Raw genomic sequence first — 12753 nt, 5'->3', positions numbered from 1 at the left:
GAGAAGGTTGGACTGGCTGGGGGTTCTGAGGAGAAGGTTGGACTGGCTGGGGGTTCTGAGGAGAAGGTTGGACTGGCTGGGGGTTCTGAGGAGAGGGTTGAGGAAACACTGAGTCTGGACTGAGTCACTGGGTCGGGGTGTTACGAGTGTGACTGGCGTAATCACACTGTGTCTCTCTATTTAACTCTATTTCCATCCATCTTAAAAAATACTGATGCCCTTCCCGAATGATTACGTTTAATCAACGAACTGGTTGATTCAACGTAATTTATCAATGTATTGTGACATGGAATCTACTTGGAAAATACATTATATTTGCAAAAATTTATCAAAGTAAAATGTGGTTAATTCACATCTCAATCAAAGTTAAAGAATCGGACTAAATCAAATCAAACTATATTTAAAGTGCATTTAAAGCCTGAATTAACTTGATTTAGTCCTAATTATTTAACTTTTGATTGAGAAGTGAATGAACCACATTTTACACTTTTTGTTTGAGATGAAGATGTGAATCCAACAATATCAACAATACATTTTTTGGGGCACATTTTAATGTTACTGCAGCTATAAATGTCTTCTGTAATCACAGAAAGTGTGCATGTTCAAGATAGCATGCAAAGGTTACAGGTCTGTGGAGATCTTCAGCATTACTATAACAATCTGAAGAATCTCCAACAGCATTGATCACTTAAACCGTGTACTTTTAATGTAATCTCATCTGTAATCCAGGTCATTTGGTTTTGCTATTAGATGAAGCACAGTGATAACACATCAAGTTGTAGTATAAATACAAAATATCTGACATTGTATTCCCATTTGAATGTTGTTGTGATTTTAGATGGTTGAAAGCATACTGATAGACCTGGAAAATGGCTGCCGTTTTACGCGCTACAATTTTTTTTGTTGCTATTTATTTATTTATTTGTTGTATTTTTTTTGTGTTTTTTTTTGTTGTACATAATGTTGCTGCTACCGTCTCTTATGACCAAAAAAAGCTTCTGGATATCAGAACAAAGATGACTTATCTTGAACTGGATGAAGAGTTTTTTTTCTTTAATTAAGTGCAACTCAAAGTGTATATTGTTTCCCCGACAACAGGGCCAAATCCCCGTCATTTGCGTGAAGAGTTCGGGGTGCCTTGTGAGAATTTGTCAGCTAGCGGGTAAACCACTGTCAAGGGGGTGTGTGTAAACAAAACTCCTTAAAAAAAATTGGGCAAGATAAGAAGTTGGGTTTATGGGGGAGACAAAGTACTGGTAGCTACATATAAAACCTTTTTGCTGTTCACATTGGAATTTTCTTGGTCTTAAAAACCTCTTGAACCTAGGGGGCACTATTTTCATTTTTTGGAAAAATAACATTCCCAAAGTAAACGGGATATTTTGTCAGGACAAGATGCTAGAATATGCATATAATTGATAGTTTAGGATAGAAAACACTCTACAGTTTCCAAAACTGTAAAAATATTGTCTGTGAGTATAACAGAACTGATATTGCAGGCGAAAGCCTAAGAAAAATCCAATCAGGAAGGGACTCTTATTTAGAAAGCTCTGCATTCCTATGCGTCCCTATTGAGCAGTGAATGAGATATCAACCAGATTCCTTTTTCTATGGCTTCCCTAATGTGTCTACTGTCACAATACATATAAGAAACTGCCACTTATTAATTAAAAGGAATGGCATTGTTTGCCATATTTCATCTGTGTCCTATTGGCCAATGTGCAATCACTGGAGAATAGACTGGATGATCTACGATCAAGGCTATCCTACCAACGGTACAATCTTATGTTTCACGGATAATATAGAGCTGGCTGGGTTTTCCGTGCATCGGCAGGCCAGAGCAGCTATGTCTGGTAAGACGAGGGGCAGGAGGTGTGTGTCTATTTGTCAATAACAGCTGGTGCGCGATGTCCAATATTAAGGAAGTCTCGTGGTATTGCTCGCCTGAGGTAGAGTACCTCATGAAAAACTGTAGACAAAACTATATACCGAGAGAGTTCTCATCTATTTTATTCATAGCCGTCTATTTACCACCACAAACCAATGCTGGCACTAATACCGCACTCCACCAGCTGTATAAGGCCAAAAGCTGTATAAGGCCAAAGCTGTATAAGGCCAAAGCTGTATAAGGCCAAAGCTGTATAAGGCCAAAAGCAAACAAGACAATGCTCATCCAGAAGCGTCGCTCCTAGTGGCCGGGGACTTTAAGCAGGCAAACTTAAATCCGTTTTACCTCATTTCTACAGCATGTCACATGTGCAACCAGAGGGGAAAAAAACTCTAGACCACCTTTACTACACACACACAAACGCATACAAAGCTCTGCCTCCATTTGGCAAATCTGACCATAATTCTATCCTCCTGCTTACAATTAAAAGCTAAAGCAGGAAGTACCAGTGACTTGCTCAATAAGGAATTGGTCAGATGATGCGGATGCTACGCTACAGGACTGTTTTGCTAACACAGACTGGAAAATGTTCAGAGATTCATCCAATGGCATTGAAGAGTATATCACCTCAGTCATCGCATTCATCAATAAGTGCATCGACATCGTTGTCCCCACAGTGACCGTACGTACATATCCCAACCAGAAGCCATGGATAACAGGCAACATCCGCACCAAGCTAAAGGCTAGAGCTGCAATCAGCTGTATTTTGACAAGGTAGGAGTGCTATACAGAAGACAGCCCTATTTGGTAAAAGACCAAGTCCATATTAGGGCAAGAACAGCTCAAATAAGCAAAGAGAAATGACAGTCCATCATTACTTTAAGACATGATGGTCAGTCAATGCGAAAACATTAAAGGTCCAAGAGGCTCCTAAACAGCTTCTAAACCAAAGCCATAAGACTCCTGAACAGCCAATCAAATGGTCCAAACGGTTCCTTTATTAACATATTTTAACCCCAAGCGATAAGACTGCAGAACAATTAATCAAATGGCCACTATTTACATAGACCCCCTTTGTTTTTACACTGCTTCAACTCTCTGTTTATTATCTATGCATAGTCACTTTACCCCTACCTTCATGTACAAATGACCTCAATTACCTCGACTAACCTGTTTATTATCATAGTCACTTTACCCCTCCCTACATGTACAAATGACCTCAATTACCTCGACTAACCTGTTTATTATCTATGCATAGTCACTTTACCCCTACCTACATGGGGCGGCAGGGTAGCCTAGTGTTTAGAGCGTTGGACTAGTAACCGAAATGTTGCAAGTTCAAATCCCCAATCTGACAAGGTACAAATATGTCGTTCTGCCCCTGAACAGGCAGTTAACCCACTGTTCCTAGGCGGTCATTGAAAATAAGAATTTGTTCTTAACTGACTTGCCTAGTTAAATAAAGGTAGAAAAAAAACATGTACAAATGACCTCAATTACCTCGACTAAGCTGCACCCCGGTATATTGACTCGGTATCGGTACCCCCTGTATACATTATTGTTATTATTATTGTTATTTTATTGTGTATCTTTTTATTACATTTTTACTTCAGTTTATTCAGTAAATACTTTCTTACGTCTATTTCTTGAATTGCATTTTTGGTTCAGGGCTTGTAAGTAAGCATTTCACGGTATGTCACCTGTTGTATTCGGTACAATAAAATAAAATTTGATTTAATTGTCATTGGGAATTCAAAAAACTTCTGTCTGTCTTTTTGAGTGGGGTGAATAAAGGTTGAAATGTCATTGATCAAGGTCTCTACCAAATATCATCACAATGTCCACGTTGAAACGACGTGGTGTGCTCAGTGGGCTGTGTGACACCAAAGCCCTTCTGCAGTCCCGGGGTTACAGAGGAGAATTCTGGAATAGCCTTAAACTCTCAGGACAAAGGGTTTCAAAAGGGTTCTTCGACTGTCCCTATAGGCAAAACTGTTTTAGTTCCAGTTAGAACCCTTTTGGATTCCAGGTAGAACCCTTTTAGTTCCAATTAGGATCATTTTGGGTTCCAGGTAGAACCCTTAGGGGTTACATGTAGCACCCTTTTAGTTCCAGTTAGAACCCTTTTGGTTTCCAGGTAGAACCCTTTTGGATTCCAGGTAGAACCCTTTTGGGTTCCAGGTAGCACCCTTTACACAGAGGGTTCTCCCTGGAACCCAAAATGGTTCTCATACACGGACAGCCAAAGAACCATTTTGGGTTCCTTTTTCCCCCAGAAAGTGTACAGTATATGCTAGGATGGATAAACAGACTTGGGTCAACAGCATTACTTCCGTCCCGCTTCTTGCCCCAAACCCAGGCTTGAACCAGGGACCATCTGAACACATCAACAACTGTCCACCATCTAGCATCGTTAACTGTCACTTCACAAAGACCACAGTCTTTACAGAGCAAAGGAAACAACTATTACAAAGTCTCGTAGTGGATAACATCACAGACTGAACGCCACTAGCGCGCACCGCTAACTAGCTAGTCAGTTCACATCGGCTAACGCCTATGTGGTTGGATTGATGAACAGACTTGGATCAAATGCATATTTTATGAGGTGTGCTTGATTAAGCTTGTCGAGTTTAGACTGTTAGGACCACTGGTTCCATATTGTCTGAACAAATAAACCAAGCACACAAATATCGAAAGTATTTGAACTATGCATTTGACCCTGGTCTGAAGGACTTATCCTCACCTACTACTGCATGCTCCTCACCTCCTTCTGTTGCATGCTCCTCACCTTTTGTTTTGACAGGGATCACGTACAATTAAAACATAAAATCTCACAAGAAATGTGATGCATTGCACTAGATTTATGCATTATACTAGATGAACTATTTCAGGGCTCTCCAACCCTGTTCCTGGAGAGCTACCTTCCTGTAGGTTTTAACTCCAACCCTGTTCCTGGAGAGCTACCTTCCTGTAGGTTTGAACTCCAACCCTGTTCCTGGAGAGCTACCTTCCTGTAGGTTTTAACTCAAACCCTGTTCCTGGAGAGCTACCTTCCTGTAGGTTTTAACTCCAACCCTGTTCCTGGAGAGCTACCTTCCTGTAAGGTTTTAACTCCAACCCTGTTCCTAGAGCTACCTTCCTGTAGGTTTTAATTCCAACCCTGTTCCTGGAGAGCTACCTTCCTGTAGGATTTAATTACAACCCTGTTCCTGGAGAGCTACCTTCCTGTAGGTTTTAAGTCCAACCCTGTTCCTGGAGAGCTACTGTCCTCTAGGTTTTAACTCCAACCCTGTTCCTGGAGAGCTACTGTCCTGTAGGTTTTAACTCCAACCCTGTTCCTGGAGAGCTACTGTCTTCTAGGTTTTATCTCCAACCCTGTTCCTGGAGAGCTACTGTCCTCTAGGTTTTCATTCCAACACTATTCTAGTACACCTTGACTCCAATTATTAGGTGGTTGATAAGCTGAATCAGGTTAGTTACAACTGGGGTTGGAGAGAAAACCTCCAGGAGGGTAGCTCTTCAGGAACCCTGTACTAGATGTATGCATTACACTAGATTAAGACAAATAGCTCATTTACATCTCCTGTCCCTGGCCATGTGAGTAATACAATAACGTAGCTTATAGACATTTCAAAGACACACAACGGACATTTCAAAGACACACAACAGACATTTCAAAGACACACAACAGACATTTCAAAGATACACAACAGACATTTCAAAGACACAACTACTATTTCAAAGACACAGGACACACTGCATAACATTTACAAAATCCTAAAATACCAAAGAGCTACTGGGTGCTGCTATTTAAAAGAACATGATAGTATAATATATAATAGTACTAATATTGCAAGCTCCTCCTCACCTTCTGTCTGTTCAGGCTCCTCCTCTTCCTCATACTCAGTCTCATCATCAACGTCAATCTGAGAAAAAGAGTAGATCAAGGACATTCAGTATGAAACAACTACACCAACACCACCACCACCATCAACACCACCAACAACTACATCACCAACAACGACAACAACGACACCAACAACACCACCAACACCACCAACAATTACACCAACAACAACAACAACTACACCAACAACAACTACACCAACAACAACAACACCACCAACAACTACACCACCAACAACAACACCAACAACTACACAAACAACTACACCAACACCATCATCAACAACACCACCAACAACTACACCACCAACAACACCACCAACAACTACACCAACAACAACACCACCAACAACTACACCACCAACAACAACACCACCAACAACACCACCAACAACTACACCATCAACAACTACCCCATCAACAACAACACCACCAACAACTATACCAACAACAACACCAACAACAACAACACCACCAACAACTACACCATCAACAGCACCACCAACAACTACACCACCAACAACTACACCACCAACAACTACACCATCAACAACAACACCACCAACAACACCAACAACACCATCAACAACACCATCAACAACACCACCAACAACAACTACACCAACAACAACACCATCAACAACAACACTAACGGCGCACAATTGGCCCAGCGTCCTCCATGTAAGAGAAGGTAAATAAAGGTATAAATATATATAATAATAATAATTACCTTCAGTTCTCCATTCTCTCCCTCCCCTTCCTTCGCTTCCCCCTCTTCTTTCTTCTCTCTGGAAAAGAAGAAGAAAGAAATGAAACATCGGATTTTCGTTCCACCGCGTTCTCTATTTCAGCCCCTTCATGTTTCTTTTGTATTGTCGAGGCCCTTTCTCATTTATTATCCCTCCAATCTTACTCTTTCTTCGTGTCGCCGTCTCCTCCTGCTAAGTTGTCCACAGCGATAGCCAAGAAGACGTTCAGCAGGATATCTGACCAGACCGTTAGGGACGAAGACACAGACAGAAGGGACATACTAGTACTATGGGTGTATAATGCCTGTTCTGTGGGTGTATAATGTGTGTACTGTGGGTGTATAATGTGTGTACTGTGGGTGTATAATGTGTGTACTGTGGGTGTATAATGTGTGTACTGTGGGTGTATAATGTGTGTACTGTGGGTGTATAATGTGTGTACTGTGGGTGTATAATATATGCACTGTGGGTGTATAATGTGTGCACTGTGGGTGTAAACATGAGTACTGTGTGTGTAAACATGAGTACTGTGTGTGTAACATGCGTGTACCGTGTGTGTAAATGTGTACTGTGGGTGTAAATATGTGTATTTTGGGTATATAATGTGTTTACTGTGTAAATATTGTGACGACCCTCCCACTCTGTCTGCCGTATTCTCTCTTTGTTGTTTTCCTTATTAGGATGTCGGTGGGCGGAGTTGGGAGGGTTGTTAGGATGCCGGTGGGCGGAGTTGGGAGGGTTGTTAGGATGCCGGTGGGCGGAGTTGGGAGGGTTGTTAGGATGCCGGTGGGCGGAGTTGGGAGGGTCGTCAGCTACATGGGAAACACCTGGGCCCGGTGTCTCCCAGGATAAATACACCACTTCCCCATTCATGGAGGAGACTCTTTCCATGCAGACACCTTTGTAGATTGTGTTGTGGTTCTTGGTGGCCTTTTGGTTGTTTGCTTTGGCACCTTTCAACACTGCATTATCACATTCATGCAAAACACTCACTTACACTACTGATTACTGATTACACACACCATTGTATATTATACTTAGTTACTTATTTAATAAATATATGTTTTGTTACTCCTTATCTCCACGTTGTCTCCCTTTTGTTACGGGCTTTGAGCCGGTTCGTGACACTATGTGTACTGTGGGTGTATCAGGCGTGTACTCTGTGTGTAAATATGTGTACTGTGGGTGTATCAGGCGTGTACTCTGTGTGTAAATATGTGTACTGTGGGTGGGTGTATGTGTACTGTGGGTGGGTGGGTGGGTGTATGTGTACTGTGGGTGGGTGTATGTGTATGTCAAATCAAATTCAAATCAAATTTATTTATATAGCCCTTCGTACATCAGCTGATATCTCAAAGTGCTGTACAGAAACCCAGCCTAAAACCCCAAACAGCAAGCAATGCAGGTGGAGAAGCACGGTGGCTAGGAAAAACTCCCTAGAAAGGCCAATACCTAGGAAGAAACCTAGAGAGGAACCAGGCTATGTGGGGTGGCCAGTCCTCTTCTGGCTGTGCCGGGTGGAGATTATAACAGAACATGGTCAAGATGTTCAATGTTCATAAATGACCAGCATGGTCGAATAATAATAAGGCAGAACAGTTGAAACTAGAGCAGCAGCACAGTCAGGTGGAAGTTGAAACTGGAGCAGCAGCATGGCCAGGTAGACTGGGGACAGCAAGGAGTCATCATGTCAGGTAGTCCTGGGGCATGGTCCTAGGGCTCAGGTCAGTTGAAACTGGAACAGCAGCATGGCCAGGTGGACTGGGGACAGCAAGGAGTCATCATGTCAGGTAGTCCTGGGGCATGGTCCTAGGGCTCAGGTCCTCCGAGAGAGAGAAAGAAAGAGAGAAGGAGAGAATTAGAGAACGCACACTTAGATTCACACAGGACACCGAATAGGACAGGAGAAGTACTCCAGATATAACAAACTGACCCCAGCCCCCCGACACATAAACTACTGCAGCATAAATACTGGAGGCTGAGACAGGAGGGGTCAGGAGACACTGTGGCCCCATCCGAGGACACCCCCGGACAGGGCCAAACAGGAAGGATATAACCCCACCCACTTTGCCAAAGCACAGCCCCCACACCACTAGAGGGATATCTTCAACCACCAACCTACCATCCTGAGACAAGGCTGAGTATAGCCCACAAAGATCTCCGCCACGGCACAACCCAAGGGGGGGGGGGGGGCGCCAACCCAGACAGGATGACCACAACAGTGAATCAACCCACTCAGGTGACGCACCCCCTCCAGGGACGGCATGAGAGAGCCCCAGCAAGCCAGTGACTCAGCCCCTGTAATAGGGTTAGAGGCAGAGAATCCCAGTGGAAAGAGGGGAACCGGCCAGGCAGAGACAGCAAGGGCGGTTCGTTGCTCCAGAGCCTTTCCGTTCACCTTCCCACTCCTGGGCCAGACTACACTCAATCATATGACCCACTGAAGAGATGAGTCTTCAGTAAAGACTTAAAGGTTGAGACCGAGTTTGCGTCTCTGACATGGGTAGGCAGACCGTTCCATAAAAATGGAGCTCTATAGGAGAAAGCCCTGCCTCCAGCTGTTTGCTTAGAAATTCTAGGGACAATTAGGAGGCCTGCGTCTTGTGACCGTAGCGTACGTATAGGTATGTACGGCAGGACCAAATCAGAGAGATAGGTAGGAGCAAGCCCATGTAATGCTTTGTAGGTTAGCAGTAAAACCTTGAAATCAGCCCTTGCTTTGACAGGAAGCCAGTGTAGAGAGGCTAGCACTGGAGTAATATGATCAAATTTTTTGGTTCTAGTCAGGATTCTAGCAGCCGTATTTAGCACTAACTGAAGTTTATTTAGTGCTTTATCCGGGTAGCCGGAAAATAGAGCATTGCAGTAGTCTAACCTAGAAGTGACAAAAGCATGGATTAATTTTTCTGCATCATTTTTGGACAGAAAGTTTCTGATTTTTGCAATGTTACGTAGATGGAAAAAAGCTGTCCTCGAAATGGTCTTGATATGTTCTTCAAAAGAGAGATCAGGGTCCAGAGTAACGCCGAGGTCCTTCACAGTTTTATTTGAGACGACTGTACAACCATTAAGATTAATTGTCAGATTCAACAGAAGATCTCTTTGTTTCTTGGGACCTAGAACAAGCATCTCTGTTTTGTCCGAGTTTAATAGTAGAAAGTTTGCAGCCATCCACTTCCTTATGTCTGAAACACATGCTTCTAGCGAGGGCAATTTTGGGGCTTCACCATGTTTCATTGAAATGTACAGCTGTGTGTCATCCGCATAGCAGTGAAAGTTTACATTATGTTTTCGAATAACATCCCCAAGAGGTAAAATATATAGTGAAAACAATAGTGGTCCTAAAACGGAACCTTGAGGAACACCGAAATTTACAGTTGATTTGTCAGAGGACAAACCATTCACAGAGACAAACTGATATCTTTCCGACAGATAAGATCTAAACCAGGCCAGAACATGTCCGTGTAGACCAATTTGGGTTTCCAATCTCTCCAAAAGAATGTGGTGATCGATGGTATCAAAAGCAGCACTAAGGTCTAGGAGCACGAGGACAGATGCAGAGCCTCGGTCCGATGCCATTAAAATGTCATTTACCACCTTCACAAGTGCCGTCTCATCATCACAGTATGTGTACTGTGGGTGGGTGTATGTGTACTCTGTGTGTAAATATGTGTACTGTGGGTGGGTGTATGTGTACTGTGGGTGGGTGTATGTGTACTGTGGGTGGGTGTATGTGTACTGTGGGTGGGTGTATGTGTACTGTGCGTGGGTGTATGTGTACTGTGGGTGGGTGTATGTGTACTGTGGGTGGGTGTATTTGTACTGTGGGTGGGTGTATGTGTACTGTGGGTGGATGTATGTGTACTGTGGGTGGGTGTATGTGTACTGTGGGTGGGTGGGTGTATGTGTACTGTGGGTGGGTGGGTATATGTGTACTGTGGGTGGGTGTATGTGTACTGTGGGTGGGTGTATGTGTACTGTGGGTGTGTGTATGTGTACTGTGGGTGGGTGTATGTGTACTGTGGGTGGGTGTATGTGTACTGTGGGTGGGTGTATGTGTACTGTGGGTGGGTGTATGTGTACTGTGGGTGGGTGTATATGTACTGTGGGTGGGTGTACGTGTACTGTGGGTGGGTGGATGTGTACTGTGGGTGGGTGTATGTGTACTGTGGGTGGATAATGGTGTACTCATGGAATATTAATTACATGAGTTGGACAAAAAGGTGAAATACACAGAGAACCAAAACAGTGAGCAGATATCCCCTTGTTTTTCTCTCTCTATTTAAAACAGTAAACAACACAATTCCTGTGATGATGATGATGATGGTCTCTTTGAAAGGATACAGTTACCACAGATGAAGAGGATGACAAAGTAGATACAGATGATCATGCCAGGGAAGACGGGCCCTCCGTACGCCATGATGCCGTCGTACATCACTAAGTTCCAGTCCTCACCTGTTAGAATCTGACATGACGGAGAGAGAGAGAGAGAGAGAGAGAGAGAAACAACATGCTTCTTCAAAACAAACATGAAACACTATTGTGAAGCCTTATGAAGCCTTGTTCAGATCCCATTCTCCGTATAATCTTACTTTATAAAGCATCACGAAGCATTATGAAGCATGATAAAGCATGATGAAGCACCGTGAAGCATTACAAAGCACGATGAAGCATTACGAAGCACCGCAAAGCAGTACAACTCATGATGAAGCATCGTGAAGCATTATGAAGCATGATGAAGCATCCCAAAGCATTACGAAGCATCACGAAGCAGTATGAAGCATGTTGAAACATCGCGAAGCCATATGAAGCCGTATGAAGCAGTATAAAGCATGCCGAAGCACCGCAAAGCATTACAAAGCACGGCGAAGCATCACAAAGCATTATGAAGCACAGTGAAGCATTATGAAGCACGATGAAGCATGATGAAGCATCACAAAGCATTACAATGCACGATGAAGCATTACAAAGCATGATGAAGCATTATGAAGCATCATGAAGCATTACGAAGCATGATTAAGCATTTACGGAGCATCGTGAATAATTTTTTACTTAAACAATGCATCATGAACGATAACAAATCATCATATGAATCATAATTAAGCCTTGTTCAGATCCCATCCTCCATGTAGTCTTATTGTATGAAGCATTACAAATTATTCTGAAGCATTCTAATACATTACGAAGCATTATGAAGCCTTTTTTTCAGGTGGGGTTACCTGGAAGCAGGTAAGCAGGGCTTGGGAGAAGGTGTCGAAGGTGCTCCTCTTGGTCTGGGTCTCGTCGAAATTGAACTTCCCTCCGAACAGCTGCATGCCCAGCAGAGCGAAGATGATCAGGAAAAGGAACAGCAGGAGGAGAAGGGACATGATAGACTTCATCGAGTTGAGCAGAGAGGCCACCAGGTTGGACAGAGCTGTCCAGTGACTAGAGGGACAGACAGAACGGAGAGACGGTAGTTATTTATCATCAACAATACAATACAACTGCTGGGACAGACAAACAGATAGACAGACAGACAGACAGAGGTTACTCTCACAACACAACACCACACCACACAACCAAAGTACAGTGTAAATAGCAGGCCTTCACAGCGCAGCACAGAGATGTAACAACAGACCACACAACCCTCAGTATGTATATATATATATATAGCTACCGTGTCACTTTAAATATCCTGAGGAGTCGGACACAGCGAAGCACGGAGATGCCGAGAGGCGGCATGATCTCCAGCTCCACCAGAGTGGTCTCCGTGATGCCTCCACACACCACGAAGAAGTCGAAACGGTTGAAAAAGGCTTTGAAGTAGCCGGTCTGAGACGTCCCAGAGCGTACATCTTCAACAGCATCTCCACCGTAAACAGAGAACAGCAGAACCTTGTTGGGCTATGTCTTGGGGAGGAGAGAAGAGAGAGAGAGAGAGAGAGAGAGAGAGAGAAAGAAAGAAAGAAAGAAAGAAAGCGTGAAAGAAAGAAAGAAAGAGGGCGAGAGAGAGACGGGGAGGGAGGGAGAGAGAGACGGGGAGGGAGGGAGAGAGAGACGGGGAAGGAGGGAGAGAGGAGACGGGGAAGGAGGGAGAGAGAGATGGGGAGGGAGGGAGAGGGAGGAGGGAGACGCGGGAAGGAGGGAGAGAGAGATGGGGAGGGAGGGAGAGAGGGAGGAGAGCGGGGAGGGGCGGGATGGAGAGAGAGAACGGGGAAGGAGGAGAGA

The 12753-nt window shown here is 43.7% G+C and overlaps 1 protein-coding gene across 1 annotated transcript in view; it reads right to left on the bottom strand.

Annotated features, from left to right (window-relative positions):
* Positions 1-12753, bottom strand: part of LOC109885052 (voltage-dependent L-type calcium channel subunit alpha-1F-like) — a 147989-nt gene that overhangs the window by 47926 nt on the left and 87310 nt on the right. Inside the window, 7 exon segments of the mRNA XM_031793359.1 lie at positions 5757-5814; positions 6525-6582; positions 6708-6780; positions 10888-11008; positions 11763-11970; positions 12203-12363; positions 12366-12435. Of these exon segments, the coding sequence (XP_031649219.1) occupies positions 5757-5814; positions 6525-6582; positions 6708-6780; positions 10888-11008; positions 11763-11970; positions 12203-12363; positions 12366-12435 (749 nt within the window).

Source organism: Oncorhynchus kisutch, linkage group LG17 (genome assembly GCF_002021735.2).
Source record: "Oncorhynchus kisutch isolate 150728-3 linkage group LG17, Okis_V2, whole genome shotgun sequence".
NCBI classification, from domain to species: domain Eukaryota; kingdom Metazoa; phylum Chordata; class Actinopteri; order Salmoniformes; family Salmonidae; genus Oncorhynchus; species Oncorhynchus kisutch.
The sequence above is the reverse complement of the archived record's forward strand: the minus strand, read 5'-3'. Positions and strand labels throughout refer to the sequence as shown.